This window comes from Gymnogyps californianus, chromosome 15 (assembly GCF_018139145.2).
Source record: "Gymnogyps californianus isolate 813 chromosome 15, ASM1813914v2, whole genome shotgun sequence".
Lineage (NCBI taxonomy): Eukaryota > Metazoa > Chordata > Aves > Accipitriformes > Cathartidae > Gymnogyps > Gymnogyps californianus.
This window is the reverse complement of record NC_059485.1, coordinates 4,049,165-4,064,822: the sequence shown is the minus strand read 5'-3', so window position 1 is coordinate 4,064,822 and position 15,658 is coordinate 4,049,165. Positions and strand designations below refer to the sequence as shown.

At 54.8% G+C, this 15,658-nt stretch overlaps 1 protein-coding gene across 2 annotated transcripts in view; it reads right to left on the bottom strand.

Moving 5' to 3' along the window:
- Positions 1-5,546: 5,546 nt before the first annotated feature.
- Positions 5,547-15,658, bottom strand: part of MAP2K3 (mitogen-activated protein kinase kinase 3) — a 33,832-nt gene continuing 23,720 nt past the window's right edge. For both annotated transcript variants that reach the window (XM_050906278.1, XM_050906279.1), the window contains exons 5-13: positions 13,861-13,974; positions 13,245-13,364; positions 12,642-12,758; positions 12,432-12,483; positions 11,481-11,608; positions 10,747-10,824; positions 8,427-8,566; positions 7,596-7,641; positions 5,547-7,116 (exon numbers count right to left, since the gene is read on the bottom strand). In XM_050906278.1, the coding sequence (XP_050762235.1) occupies positions 7,033-7,116; positions 7,596-7,641; positions 8,427-8,566; positions 10,747-10,824; positions 11,481-11,608; positions 12,432-12,483; positions 12,642-12,758; positions 13,245-13,364; positions 13,861-13,974 (879 nt within the window). In that variant the 3' untranslated portion in view covers positions 5,547-7,032. The remainder of the gene's footprint in view (positions 7,117-7,595; positions 7,642-8,426; positions 8,567-10,746; positions 10,825-11,480; positions 11,609-12,431; positions 12,484-12,641; positions 12,759-13,244; positions 13,365-13,860; positions 13,975-15,658) is intronic.

Below are 15,658 nucleotides of genomic sequence, written 5' to 3'. Positions count from 1 at the left end.
AGCCCTGATACTGCAAATCCCTGCATGGCTGTTCAGTGCAAACCAGCCCCTTTCGCAGCCCCATGGCTGCTCCCTCACGGCACCTTGAAAACCCCTTTCCTCTAGTCCGTTTTAACCCAAGCTTCTGCTTCGCTTCTTTAATAGACGGGAAAGGGGAGAGCACAGCCAGCCTGCTGGGCCAGCCAGCAGTGAGCCAGGTACTTGCCACAAAACATCTCCCTCTGGCACCAGATGCCAACTGCCCGCAGAGGTGGGGGCTCAGCACAAGGCAGCGAGCAGGGAGGGGAGCTGGGGTGAGACTCTGATAGCGAGAAGACCCCATAAAACATGTTTCCAAATGACCACAGCCAACCCTTCATTCACGGTGATGGCCACAGGAGCCGGGTGGGACCGGAGTCCTGGGACCCAGAAGCGCTGCAGGAACCAGGGTTGCATCCTCGGATGTGTGAGTAGATGTGGCTGTGCCCTGGGCTGTGGGTCCCCTGTCACGTTAGGGCCCAGGAAATGAGGTTTGGAGGAGAAAGGTGCAGCAACGGTCCCTTGGAAGACAGAAGAGACCCCGGGTGAGGCACGGAGCACAGAAACAGACCCTGGCACATGATAGCCACAGCACAAGTCTCTAAAAAAAGCCCCAACAGCCTATAAAAAAACCAATGGGGTAGGAAGACAAGCTGGAGGCACCACTCCCCGAGAAGCCCCACTGCCACCCCTACACCTCACACTGCAGAGCCCTGGGAGCCACCAGCACCTCTGGTCCTCCTGGCTTACCCCAGGCTCCCAAAAATGCACCCAACAACATTGCCCATCGCTCCAGCCCGGCTTTACCGGATCACTCTCTGTCCCCGGAGCTGTGCAGCGCCAGCCCGTGTTTAACCAGGGGTGAGGCAGCGCCGGATTCGCATGGCAGCTGCTGTGTGTTTACACAGCGATTACAAGCCCTGCGAGGGGGAGAGGCAAAGAGCATCCCTGGGGCTCCCAGTCCCAGCGCTGGGGGCGGCTGCACACGAGCAAAATGCCTCCTGCCACCAGCAAGGGCTCACCAGGCACTGTTTCCATTGCACGGTCACATCCTGGGGTACCCTCAAGCTCATTCAACAGCTTCTCGTTGCCGACACTGAACGGGACCTGTTGCAGGTGGTGACATTCTACAGGGCCTTTGCAGAGGGTCGAGACGACCTAGGAAATACTTCATTAATTGCCTCGCTGAGCCAGAGCAGCGATGCTCAGAGAAGCCACGCATGCAAGGCACGCTTCATGGCGTTCGGGGCAGCTTCAGACCCAAGCTGGAGCTTTTGTCTGAAACCTTGGATTTTATTTATGAAATCTCAGCTTCCATAAGAAGAAAAGAGCATATCACTCTAGAAGAGACATAAGCGGCCCTGAGCGGGGAATGACACCGAGGAAAACACAGCTGATATCAAGGTAACTGCTTTGGTTCATCAAGGTTCCCATCTCCTCCACTCCAAGCTGCTCCGAGATGTAAATCAAGTGCAAAAGCCACCTTGGCTCTCCAGGCTTCTCCGCAGCCCTCTGCCCACATGCCTGCAGCACTCCCCACCGCTCCCGGCGTCTGGAAATAAACAGCCTGTTCCAGCACCGCTTGGTATTTCGAGAAAGGTTAACGCAGCATGTGAGGGGCCAGAGCCACCGCTCACAGCGGCTGGAAAGCCTCCAGGCAAACCTGCCAGAGGACCGGGGCTCCTTGCATAGGAGGTGACCTCCTTGGCCCCCCCAAAGCATTCACTTCAAGCTTCGATATTTTCAGGCTTTGCACTGCTAAGGTTTCCTTCTCCCACCCCCACGTTTCCCCACCAGCATTCCCACCTCTGAAAAATCAACAGGGATTTCAAGCCAAGAGGGAAGTCAGGAGGTCTGTGTTCGCTAGGCAAGCCGGGAGTTTTCCCTCTGCTTTGAGGCTCCTGTTGAAGGCAGCAGAAAATCACCCCAGTTTCCCAGCACCCCATCAATGGGGAGATGCCTTTGGCCTTGGTGCAAATCCCAGGGGAATGCAGCAGCAAAGCGGCTGCACATGGACCGGTCCCATGGCTCGCTCCATAAATATGCACGCTCTGGGGCTGGAAACCAGGCTGCTAGGATGGACAGAAAAAGCTTGGAGATGCTTTATCCAAGCCAGTGGTGAAAACAGAGCAAAGCTTAGAAACTCGTATCCAGGGATGACCAATTATCAGGGAAAAAAAGGGAGGGCACCAAAGCACCCAGATACTCATGATTAAACCAGAGCTTGAGCTCTCCTCACCCCAAAAACAAGCCACCTACCCTTCTGCTTGGAGAGGAGAGCTGGGAGACATCCACAGCAGCTCACCATGGGCAGCAAAGACCTTGTCCACGCAAGCGCACCTCACTTCACCCCTTCCCTCTCTGATGGGCTGCACCAGTCCCTCCAGGTGCCAGCTGAAATGGTTTTAAAGCCTCTGGCTGGGCCTGGAAAAGCTGATCCATATTCCTGAGGTCTCATTGGTATTCTGCAGCTTCAGCTCATTAGCACTTAGGTGCTACAAGAGCGGGAGCGTTGGAAGTTTCTGGGCAAGACAGCTATTAGGGGAGGATTGAACACGTCTTGCACAAACCAATGGCCTGCGTGAACTCTCTAATTTACGCTATCGATCCAGAAGGTGCCTGCAGGCCACCTGAACCAAAAAAACCCCTGCCCTAGATACAGTCTCAGCCACCTTCAGAAAAAGAAGAAAAATTAAGCAAAATAAATAACCCGCAGCCCCAGAAAACTGGCTGCATCATCACACCCCCCGCTAATGCTATTAGCCAGCCCTCCTCCGCAAACGGCTCTTCAGGAACGGCGTGAGCTCCAGCTCAGCAGCTCCTGGAGAGACCCACCAGCCCACCAAAGGGCCAGCATGACCAGTACAACCACCCACGTTGTACTGGGAGAGCGCATTTGGGGGTCTGCCCTCTTAGAGAGACCGTGCTCCCAACACATGCTGCTCAGCAAAGGGCAGGGAAAGCTGCCGGCACTTAAATTCAGGAGGGCTGAGCCGCTGCAGCCCTGACGGTCCCGATGTCCTCTCCCTGTGTTGGATGTGCTGAGTTTTCCCTTCTCTGCAGTGAGAGCTGTGTCCTCCTCACCCAGGTTTGGACATTGCCTGTTTACACCTCATGATAGACCCACGGGGAAGTCACCAGGCAGAAATAACCTCTTTTTGCCTGTATTTGAGACAAATAGGGGGGAAAAAAACCACCATTTCTCCTAATAAAGGAACTCAAAGTGATGAATTTTCCACTTCTCCTGAAGTTCTTTCCTCGGAGGCACCGATGCATTTTTAATGGATCTCGATGTAGCTATTAAGCTGGTAATTGAAACGGAGAGCTCTCCAGCTCAGCCCCGGCCCCGCGGCAGGTCGGGCCCCCTCCGAGCACGTTTCCCATGCCATGCAGGTGGGCCGGTGGGTTTTCCTGAGGTCCCTGCTCACCCACAGCATCGCTGACACCCCTCGGTCCCATCTCTGGGCAGAGCATCGCCACCGAGTTCCCGATGCTTGAGGGACCCGGTGTCCCCGGCCTGATCCTGCCTGGCGGGGGGGGCTGACAAGGGAATATATTTGGAGAGGGAGCCATTCCCCTTCTCCCTGTCCCATTGCATGGGGGGGGTGAAATAACGCACCCCCCCACCTAAACCTGCAGCTCTGCCGCCCGTGGGGACGATGCCCAGGCGGCGGAGGACCCCCCGGCCCTAATCCCGGGCCACGCACCCCTGAGGGACGGCCGGAGGGTGCTCGGGGGGGGGGGGGGGGGGGGAGGCAGGGCACAGCAGGTTGGGGGGATGCGCAGGGAAGGAGGCGAACCCCGCCGGGTCCCGCCGCCGGCGGAGGCGCATCCCCGCGGGGCCGGCGCCGGGCGCTGCCTCCCCCTCGCGGCCGTGGGCAGCCCCTGCCGCCCTCGGGACCCCCCCCCTTCCCCGCCCCGGGGCCAGCACCCCGCTACCAGCACCCCGCTACCCTCCTGCCCCAGGCAGCCAGACAGCGGCACCCACCCTCCTGCCCGGCTCCAGGGTGGGGGGGAAGCAGAGCCCTGAGTACCCCCTGGCAGTGCTCCCAGGGGGGGCCCTGCTCCTGGGGTGCTGCTCCGGGGGTCCCGACTCGTACAACCCCCGGATCGGGACCAGCGTTAGCCCACGGTACGAGGAGAAAGCACAGGGGTGGCAGGACCCCTCCCGGGCTGCCACCCACCCATCCCTGGTGTGCTCAGGAGCCCGAGCAGACCAACACTGATGCTCAAACAGCAACAATGGAGGCAACAAGAAGCAGGTTTGAGGGTGAATTTTATTGAAAACAATGACTGGGTTTAATGGGTACAGACCGTTCTCAAAAATACAAGGCTAGACAGGCTTCCGATGCGAGTCAAAATCCTCATCCACCGTAAAGCCAAGCTGGTTTCCCCCAGGGCTGCCGTTCCCCCCTGCCATGGCAGAGGGGACGCAGCAGGACAGGAAAGCGTCAGATGTGAAGAGGGACAGGTAAGACCCATGTCGAATGAAGCAGAGCAGACAGACGGCACACGGAGGTGTTGTGTTTGCCTCTTCAGCAAAGCCTTGCTTCATCCACAGGGTCCCAAGCCCACCCCAGAGGCATCTCCCCGGTGTTTGAAAGGGCAGATGCTCCCTTTCCCCAAAATGCAGGAATTGGGACTTTCTCCAGGAAGAGAAATACAAGGGGGGGGGGGGAAATCATCATTCCCCAAAGCACCAAAAAAAGGTGAGATAAAGGAAGGGGAAAGGGGTCGAAACAAGGAGAGAAGGGGAAAAAAACCAAATGCTCAACATCAAAACAAAAAACAAAGTAACCAACTATGGAAAAAAAAAAAAATACAATTGTACATCTCAGCTACAAAGCTGTCAAACCAAGCAGGTAAGGGTGCGGGTGCTCCCGGAGAGCGTTGGGTGGTTTGCAGAGCGGGACCGAGGAGGGAGACGTAGAGAACATCAATCACTTTCTTATTTTACATGAAGGGGGGGGGTGTCAGGGTCGAACCAAAGCTGAACAGGGTTTGTCCAGCTCAGCCTGGGCTGGTTCTCTCGGGGTTTGTCGACCCAGGGAAGGGGATCAGAGCGGTGACGGGGGGGAAAAGCGCTGCTGCATGATGCCACAGCACGGGGGCATGAAGGACTGAAAACCATTTGCCCTGAAGCAGCTTCCCCCAGGAGCAGCTCGCAGGAATAGATGGTAGCAAGCAGCCCTGTTCCCAGGCAGAGGGTCCCCAGCGCCGCTTCAAACCCTGGGCTGCAGGAGTGGGGAGCAAGGAATTTAAGGGGACCTCATTCTTCATTGGGTGGGGGACCCTGAACGCTGGAAATGCACCCTGAAATCCAGACCTCCAGGGCATGAATTTCGAGAAAAACGTTTTTAAAAGATTCAGTTAAAAAATAGATGCATTTCTTTTTTTTTTTTTTTTTTAAAAAAGTCTTAGGCCAGGGTGTCTTCTAGTGACCCCTTCCCCACCACCCCAAACTTAGCCAGAAAAATGCTAGCCATTTAACCCAATCGGCTGGCCACATAGACATTCACACATTCATCATTGATTTAAAAATATATAATATATATATAGTGCACACACATACACACACAAATATATATTAGAAAAGAAAAAAAAAATCCCTCTGAAAACTCAATCTATTAAAAAAAAAAAAAAAACAACAAAATCCACAGCCGGTGCGTTTATCCTGTGATCATATACAGTAGAAGACAGAAATCCCTTTTGCTCCCGTAGCTCCTTGCAGAGTGCTCAGGCTGGGAGAGTGGGGAAACACATCAGGTTTTCACAGTGGATTTGTTAGCGGAGAAGGAACTGCTCCTCCCTCCTCCCACACAGAAGGGCTTTAATTTATAGCAAGTTAGATTAAAACTAGGAAACATGTTACAAAGTCCATTATATATAGACATAAAATGTACAACTGTCGGCAGCCCCCGTGGAAGTCACTGGGGTTTCGATCTCGGCTGACACCTCGGCGGGCAGCTGGAGGCTTCAAAGGCAGTTTGGGACACGAGGGGTGCAAGTACGGCCTCCGAAACGAGCGGGTGTCACAGTGCGAGGTCTTACATGAGCTCCAGGTTGGAAGGGAGATGGAGCAACATCTTCTCCAGGAGCCAGGGAAGGTGGAGGCAGGGGCTGAGAAAGGCGTTAGATGCCCGGAGGTGGGATGCGTCCTCCCAGCCCAGGGCTGGAGGGGAGAGAGGCAGCACCCAGGGACCTGGCTTGTCTCTCCATCACCTTGTGCCCGTGTGGGGAAGGGAGCACTGCGTGCTGGATGAAGTCCTGTGGGCAGGCGTGGGGAAGTGTGGGTCGTAGCTTGCGTCAAGGTGGGCTCATCGAAAGATGCTTTCCCCCTGCCCCCCGCCAAGGGAGCAGCATATCGATTGAGGGAGGGGGGACGCCCCATCTGGTGCTGCCTCGAAGGGTCACTAAGATGTCGAGCCAGGCATTAAAACAGCCTCTGGTGTGAACAGCGGTGTGCCCAGGGAGCCCCACAGCCCCCTAAAAAGCTGCGTAGGCTCCTGGGGGCAGAGAGCCAGGCACAAAGGGAAGGCGAGCAAGACCAGACGCCAGGGAAGGGGCTTTGGGGAGGCAGGGGAGAAGAGAGGGGCAAGCGCAGCAGCATTTTTTCGCTCTGCCTTCCCCAGGCAGCAAAGAAACACAACCCCCCCGTGCTGTGCACCAGGCTGCTGGGGAGGGGAGATGCCCTCTGGCACCCTCTGCCCTGACCCTGCTCAGGCGCCATGGGCATGGTCCTCTCCCCGGGAGGGATATGCTGGCATCAGCAGGGAACTCCCAAGCCTTTGGTCTTCGTGGCTTAGTTGGAAAGGTGTTGGCTTCAAAAGGCTCATTCTGGGGGATTTCATTTACAGGGCAAAGAGAAAAGAGATTGCGAGGCCAGATGGGGCCAGAGATGCCCACGGGTTGGGGAAGTGCGATTTGTGCAAACCACCATTAACTCGAGTCCTCATTCGCTCTTCTGCGGGGAAGCCAGGATGGAGGGGACTGCACGAAGCTGTGAGGTTTGAGTTAAGAGTCTTCCCCAAGGATCTCTGTCACGAAGGAGGCCATGTCAGTCTCTTTGGTGTTGTGCAAGGTAAAGAAAGGGTGTTCCTGCCAACAAGACCAAAGACAACATCAGCTGACACCCAAGGACAGACAAGCCCAAGAGCAGTCCCTGGGGGATGTCACGCAGCTGGTGAGGTGCTGGGGGAGAGATGGACACCAACCTCCTCCCCAGGCTCCCACGGACACCATCCTTCAGCTTAAAGATTAACTAACACTTTCAGGTTTGGCGTTTCTAGGTTCAACCCCAGGGGGACAGCCCGCCTTGGCAGCTGTACGACCATCATTTGAGGTCTAAACTCACCAAGAGCAGGTAGGACAGAGGGAGAAAACACCTAGAAACCTGACCTTAACACCCATGAAATCAATACACTCTTCCACCTTAGACACACCACACTCATCCCACTCTGTGCCAGAAAAATCACCCACACATCCTGTTGTCCCATTTTCCTAGGACCTGCTGGACCATTCACTTGACTTTTGAAACGCGTTGCGATAAAGACCAGCAGAAATGGCTTCACACTTACCATAAGTTCTAAATAGTTCATTCGCTCAGCGGGGTTCTTCCTTAAGCTGGAAGACAAAAAATGGGAGAGAAAGGCTGTAGGATCTTTTTTTTTTTTTTTTGCTGTATGTGGTCTGTCACAAGGGATCTCCCCTTCCCAACCAACATGACATCCTTCTCATGGGCAGCACCCATTCCTCTCCCTCCTTGGCCGAGCAGGTTTGAACCACCAGCGAAGCAGCCAGGCAGGTAACTGGGAAAGGACAACTCACAGCGTTTTGCCACAAAAAGCACAAGCCACAAAAAGCACAAGCCAAGCAGCTCGCTGCAGTCTGCCCTGCACAGCCTCGCTTGTCCGCACAGACCAGAACAAATGGGGAGGAGAAGAGGTGGTTTCCCACCACCCGTAGGGCGAGCCTTGCCTTCGTGGGCTCACGTCTGCCTGGCAGCTCCAAGCAGCACACAGGGAGCAGAGGAACACGCCGAGGGGAGCAGCTACCCGCAAACCCACAAACCAGCTTTCACCCAGAGGCACCCAGACGCTGCCAGGGGTTCGTTCTCGTTTCATTGCCGCTTTGCCAGAAACCACCAAAATTTCAGCACCAGCAACGGCAAAAGGGGAAGAGAAACCTCTGTGCCTTCCAACCAGCCTGGGTGAGTCAAGCCGAGAGCAAAACCAGTTTGGGCAGCGCTTCCTGCCATGGGCAAGCACCAGCCTCAGTACGGCGAGGTGGGGAGAAACGGGCTCCGAAAGGATGACAATCCCAGCCCCGTGCTTTGCTCCGACCCCCCCGGAGCAGGGCTCCTCTTCAGCCAGGCTGGGAGAAGCCACCAGTCCCTGCCGGAGACTCACCACTGCGCCGTGAAGTCCACAAACTCCTTGGAGAAGCGATCAGCGGGCAGCTGGGGCGAGGGCTCCTCCACCACTTGCTTGAGCTGTTGGAAGGGGGTCCCCCAGGACTCGTACGGGAAGCGAAGAATGGCCAGTTCGATCTGAGGATGGAGACAGGCTGACGTGAGACACTGGGACGAGCACGACCCCGCACAGCCTGCCTACCTCAGCCAGCTCAGATTCAAAATGAAAAACCTCTTTCCTTACAAACCATTTTCAATTTGGGTCATACCACTTTTTTTTTTTTTTTTTAAATATCAAGACCCAGAGGCCAAAAATACTTCCTTTTGAGGCTGGCTCAGCATATTAATGCATTTACAGGAAGCCACCAAAGATACGTAAAATGGGATTATTTAAAAAGATAATAATAACAGCACACCGCTTCTGCACTGGCTTCCAAAGTGCTTTGCTCGCCATAAGGCAGCTTCTGGGCTTCAGGCTAGCACTGTATGAGCTAGACACAAAAAAAGAATCCACAAACCCAAGAAAAACCAAGTGCTAAAACATCACTTATGAAGATCTTTGCCAAAACCACCTCGATTACTGGGTCCTTCCTACAAGTCATCTCTGCTCCATCACCCCTTCAAGCAGGAAAAAGCCCGTCAGAGCTCTTGGGCAGTCTCCTCATGCCAAGGGTCGGCTCCTGTCTCGAAACGGGCAACAGAACCTCCAGACCTGCCTGGCAGGGTGGGACGGGATGGGAGGAATAAGAAACCTGAAAGGATGTGGGGCAGAGCCAGATGCCCCCGCCTGCCTCTGGCTCAGGTTGGGAGAGCTCAGCTCCTGCTGCTGGAAAACTGAATGAAGCCACCAGCCCAGAAAAGCCTGGATTAGCCCTGCAACTCAATGGCCCTAAAACCGGCTGGTCTGAAATCAATCAAATCCCTTCAGAAACAAAAAAAAAAAAACCAGGAAGCCAGCCCAGGAGGAAGACATTAGAGGGAATCAGACAGGTTGGGGCTCCGTTCAGCTGCAGGCTGGCAGGCTTTCAGCAAGGTCCCCTCTCCCATCCAGCTTTGGAAAGGTTGAGAGATTTCATCACTCACGCAATCTCCCATCCCACAGCTTCCTGCATCTCGGGAGGAAAGCCGGAGCTGATTACATTTCCAGCCAGCCAGCCCAGCTCTGCTCTGCACTGGCACGGGGACACCAAGGAGAGGGGCTTGGGTTTGGCACTGTGGACAAAACTAGCTGGGGAAGAGGGAATATTTGCCAAGAGATCTGTGCAGCACACACAAACGCAGGGATGCGGCGCCCAAAACAAGTCACAGCTAACAGGGCGCAGGAAAAATCCTTGAAAATGATCCGCCCGCAGAGAGACAGTCTCCTGGAAAGCGAGGCACGTGTTCCCAGGCGGCATCCCCTTCGACCCAACAGCTGGGATTTCCTTTGTCCTCTGGCGCCAGAAGACTTCAGCTGCTTTCTGCAAGATCCGTTTCTTGCAGGAGGTAGATAAACCATCCTGAGCAGCTGCGATTTTGGAACTGAAAGTGTTTCCCCTTCCTGTTGGCTGCTCTGAGCTACCCTGCAGGCAGGACTTGCTGCAAACCACGCACAGCACCCCTCGCTGCAGCAGGGCAGGCTAACTTGCCCCAATACTCCTGCAAGGTTTTGCTAACACGGGAGCGGGGTGCAGGCAGCAGGCTGTGACCCAGCTGCAGCAAACCCCGCTCCACCAACTACCTATCCAGCCAACGCATGGGGAACTGCAGATCAATTAAAAGCCAGACTCTTGGATGCCCAATTAAGCCCACTGTCATCCAGATATTGCCCCCTGGGAGTCTGCTATCCGCACCAACATCGTTCAGAGCTAAGTGGAGCTATTTGGAGCTGGCATTGAACACAAGTAGCTCTGTGAAACCAAGCAGAGGGGTACAAGGGAACCACGTGGGAATAACAGGCCTTTATGTATCCTCCAGGATCCAGCAGGAACATGCAAGAAGGGAGAGGAGGAAAGAGAAGGGCCAGAAGATGGATTATCTCCTGGCAGGCTTGCCAGCCAACTCGGCAAGAGCCGCAGCAGTGGTGGCAACGCTGGCTGCACACCCCAGCTCACAGCTACCTGCCCCGGGGTGAGGTACCCCTGTGTACACAGGGCAGCACCTCCACCCTGTGCCCTGGGTAATTAATCTCATGCCCTGAGCTATCACGCTCAGAATTTAGTCCCGTTTGGTGTGAAGCCACCAGCTGCCACTGCTCGCGGCAGGGGTAGAGCCCCGCCAGCACAGACCCCGTCCCAACCCCAGGGCTGCAGGGTGCTGGTCCCAGCCCTTGGCATTACCATCGTGATCCCCAGACTCCAGACATCCGACTTCACGTTGTAGCCCTTCTGGTTCAGCTCAGGGTTTATTCTTTCCGGCTGTAACAGCAAAATGGAAGATATTACAACTCTAGCTCGTTTTCCCAGTGCAAACCCCACAGAGCAAATCTCTGGCTCCAAAAGCCAGGTTGGGTGGGTTCCCCTGGCTCATGTCCCCATGGAGGCAGGGTCCAAGGTTAAATCTAGAACTGATGAAAGCCACATCTTGCTCCACACAACCCACATAAACTCTCCCCTCCAGCTCCTGAGTGAGACTTGTACTATCCCTGCAGCATGATCCCTGCCCCAGGAGCACAAGCTACCCACACAGATGCCACAGACAGCAAAGGAAAATTCATACTGCCTTGAGGATGAAATGAAACGATCCTGCCAAGAAAAGCCTCAGCATTTTCTAGCCAACGAGGAGCAACCCTTCCAACCACCACAACCAGCACCAGCCAGTCTTTTACCCTTTTGCAAATGGAAGGTGGCAGAGGAAGAGTCTGCTGTGGGATTAACACATACAGCTAGGCTTACAGGGAGGGTAATCCCGTCCTTGGAGGACTCTGCTGAGTCAGGAAGCCCAAAGCACTCTGAAGTGGTTTCTGTCTCAGGACAGAGGTGAAGCAAGACTGATTTCTAAGCGGCAGCCTCTTTGAGTCAAGGCTGAAGGCAGCTGAAGGCTGCCAGCTCCGGTCCCACACGAGCACACTTACAGCCATGTATGGTTTGCAGCCAGCATCCATGGTCTTCGCAACAGAGTCCACCAAGTAGCCACTGATGCCAAAGTCACACATTTTCACGTGTCCCTCCTTGTTTATCAGCACGTTGGAAGGTTTCACGTCTAAGAGAGAGAACACGAGAGGGCAGATTGGGCCTTTGCAGAGGTATCGCAGAGCCTGAGACAAGATGGACAACTCCCCGCCGTTCTGGGAGGGGACCAGGCAGGCCCTAACACAAGGGAAGGGAGACAAAACCCCACCAGTCCTTTTTTTCAATAGAAGTTGTTCACAGGTAAAACCATAACCATGCCCTCCAGGCAGAACAGGCCTCCTCTCTAACGAGGCAGGTCAAAAGGTTGAAATAAAATGTTGAGGAGTTAATGCCCAGCTTCTTAGGAGAGATTTATGCACCCAACACAGCCTTAAAAGCCCAACGCTACCAAGTTCTCAGGACAGCTTGTGTCATGACGATCATGATCTGTCCACAACTACACAAGGAACTATACCGGGATGAAGAGCAGGACCCGGGTGTTACAATTCCCATCTGTGATTTTATAAGGTCTCCTTCAGCCCTCACCTTGCTAGAACTACCCAGCCAGGAAGGCTTGGGGACTCTGTCCCCAACAGCTGCCTTCGAGGCACCGCTGTACTCAGAGAGACAGAGATGCCCATAAAAATATAGGCAGTGAGGAATTCAGTTATTATATTCAACCCTTCATCTGGAAAGGGGGAAGAGAACAACATCACGCAAGCAGACACAAGGGATACATCTCAGGAACAAGCCTTGGGCATCTAGATCTGTCCACCATGGTCCTAAGTACCATTAGATCCCACTGTAGGCATCCCAGAGGGACATGCCATGCATCTCCTGGAAAGGAGTCCTCACATAACTTATTTCAAGGCTAGATCTCCAACCACATCACGCTAACCCCACCCAGCACCTACCTCTATGGATTACAGACAGTTTACTGTGCAGATGCTCCAGAGCTCGTACAATCTGGGGACAAACAGCGAAAGAGGACCTGTTAGTCACACACAGCACCAGCCTTCCACTGCAAACACACCACCCGTTTCCACACGCCATGGGCCTCAACAAGAGACCTCCACAGGCTCAGGGAATGCACAAAACCACGTAAGAACCCAAGAGGCACTCACAGACACAGCCATTTTCCCCAAAATGTCTTCAGGGATGGTTTTCTTCTTCTCCAGTACTTTCTTGTAGAATTTATCTAGGGAGGTGTCCATGAGCTCCATGCAGATCCACACGTCGCCCTGCAGACAGAAAGAAAGCAGATGAGAGGGAATTCCCTGGAAATCCCCAGGAACTGAAAGGAGCGGTGGGGAAGGACGGACGGACAACTAAGACACTGCCCCTTCCACGCAGGACAAGCCAAGGTCCCTGCCACGCAGACGCTGTTGGCCACACCACCAGCACACAGGCTCCACACTAGACAGCGACGGGCACAGACGTCCAGGTACCATCAAAACTACCTGCAATGGCCTCCCTTTGAGGGTCTACCCCAAAGTCAGTCCAGGCCACGGACAACGCACTTGGGCATCTGCTATGGAAGTGAGGAATGGGACCTGGTCAACGCTGCCTGAAGGAGGCAAGCCTTTGACTTTAAGTCATGGCAGCATCTCAAACAGCCCAGCTGGGCTGAAGAAAGCAGAGGTGGTTTGGGACAGTTTAGTGCCTTGAGCACAATCGCACGGGCCCCAGGTGCTGCGCAGCCCACCAGCCATCCACTGGCTCAGTACCTCGCGGAAGAGGGCTCCATAGAAGGTGACGGTGTAGAAGCAGTCAACTGTCCTCATGGAGATGTCCAAGTCCATCAATAACCTCTTCTGCTCCTGAGTGTTCACAGTCGCTCGAATCCTCTGAGACAAATATGAAAGAAGAGGGGTTTGACGTAGGTGGGATAACACCATTATCCCTCAGTCTGACTCAGAGGGCCTGCGGTTCTGAGGCCAGGGCAAGCATTTTATGCTTATTTTGCAGAGAGCAGCACCCAGGAGATGCCCAGATTCCCTCTTCCAGACAGCACCTTAATGAACGACAAACCCTTGGCAAGCTCTGCAGTGGATGCAGGACCAGGCCAGCAGCCTGGACAGGCACTCTGACATCCAAACCTTGCACTATCTAACCGCAGGCACCAAGCCTAGATTTCAAAGCCTGCTGATCAACCCCACAGTGCCCCGCTGGTATCAGCGCAGACCCTTCAGCAGCCAAACCACACCAGGAATACCGGAGGCTGCCAAACCAAGACAAGCCTGTCCCCATTTTGCTGCAACCGGCGGAGCTCAGCAGAGTCTCTCCATCCTTTGGAGCTGCACATCCTGATCTCCATCCCCCTCAGCAAGCAGCTGTCCTCACCTTCACGGCCATGATGGTGCCGCTCTGTGCATGCCGGACTTTCTCCACCACGCCATAGGCCCCACGGCCCAGCTCCGAAATTGCCACCAGGTCATCAGCTTCCACCTCGAAGTTCTTCAGGGAGAGAGACAAAAAAAATCAGATACAAGCACGCTTATCAACAAGGACATCAGCAGAGGTCTAATGCTTGCAGCTCACTCATGCAGAGGATTCCCAAACGACAGTACCTACAGGACTCCACCAGCTTCTACATATACCAGAGGCACCACGCTTAGAGAAGATGGGTGTATTTTTTGCTTTGTTGAACCAGAGCCCAAACCCTCTCACCCTGTACTCACCAGGGCTCATTTAATTCCCCCTCTGCAGCCAGAGAGCAGGACTTTCATCCTTTAAGCCAGGGCACGCTGCCACTGGAAAGGGCACCAAAGGTTGGTGCCTCTCTGCCTGCTCGGGATTACCCACACAAGGGTATTTCTGCGGTTGCTGAACTACTTGCAGGATTTTAACAGCTCCTGTGCCAACACGGGCAGCAGTCAGGAGCCTCTGCCACAGCTCCAAATCCCCGTGCGCAGCCAGGGATCCCCCACCTCGGCCCGCATCGCAAGAGATCATCGGTCACAAACACACCTACGTGTCTAATAACACCTCCGCCTGTGCAAAGCCTCTCTTAGATGGGATGGTGCACGTAGCAACCCAGCAACTCAATTACTAATTATCGGGGAGTTCAAATGGGTTTTACCTGCTTTCGAGACTTTCTCCTACCATCAGAAAGCAGCCAGCAAGGTAAAACATGAATTAGCACCAACAAAGGAGCTCAGGTGAGTGCAACTACATAAATCTTGCTTCAAGCTGGAAAAAACCCACCGCCAGCGCTCAGACAAGCGAGTGCCCCATGCAGCAGGGAGCCAGCAAGCTCCTGCGCAACCCACAAACAAGTCTCCCTAAAGATGCATTACCCTGTAATTGCCTGCTCTGCTGGGCAGGGCACAAACTGAGTGAGACATGGGCTATTTTTGGACGCTGCGTTCATCACTCCTAATAAGTCACAGGCCTTCTTTTAGCCAGGCTTTATCCAACCTCCAGTTTTCCTCTGGTCTCAGGGAACAAAAATAATACCAGGATGCCAAATTGCCCTAGTAGCCACAAAGGCAGCGAGGGTGGGAAACATGCACGGCACAGCGCCGGATACCGTGCCTGCAAGCTACGCCCAGAGCGGAGAGGAAACAGCCTCTGGCGTTAAGGAGCCAAGCTGGGAGATGTGGCTGCCGGGCTCCCGGCCAGCAAGCTCCCCTCGGCACTGGCCACGGCACGGCCAGCAGCGACCAGCTCCGCCGGACCTTCCTGCCAGCCCCAGCTCCGTTTATTTGAGCCAGATGTGCCTGGCAGGCGGCCGAGGCAGGGAGCAAGGGAGGTCTGTGCTTGAGCTCAGCGCTGAGCTATGCGCTGCCCAGCACAGGAAGGTGCCGGCCCTTTCCTGGGCAGGACGGTGGATGCAGAAATGAGGAGAGCAGGGCTAAGGGGGACATGTCAAACCCCCCACCCTGCCGCTCCGGGCAGCTGGCAGAGGAGCAGTGCAGGCTTGCAGCTCCTGCAGGGGCCTCCAGGAAGGATCTGGTGGTGCTTTTCAGGACACGTGTTCTGCAGTTGTTCCAGGTTATTGTTTTTTTTTTCCTGGCATTTACCCTAAGGCTTCCCCAGAAGCTGGCGGTTCCCAGCACACTCCAGGAACCAGCATCGCCCTGCCCAGCAACAAGAAGCGATGCACCGACAGAGCCGGCGCTCCCCTCCCATGGTAAGG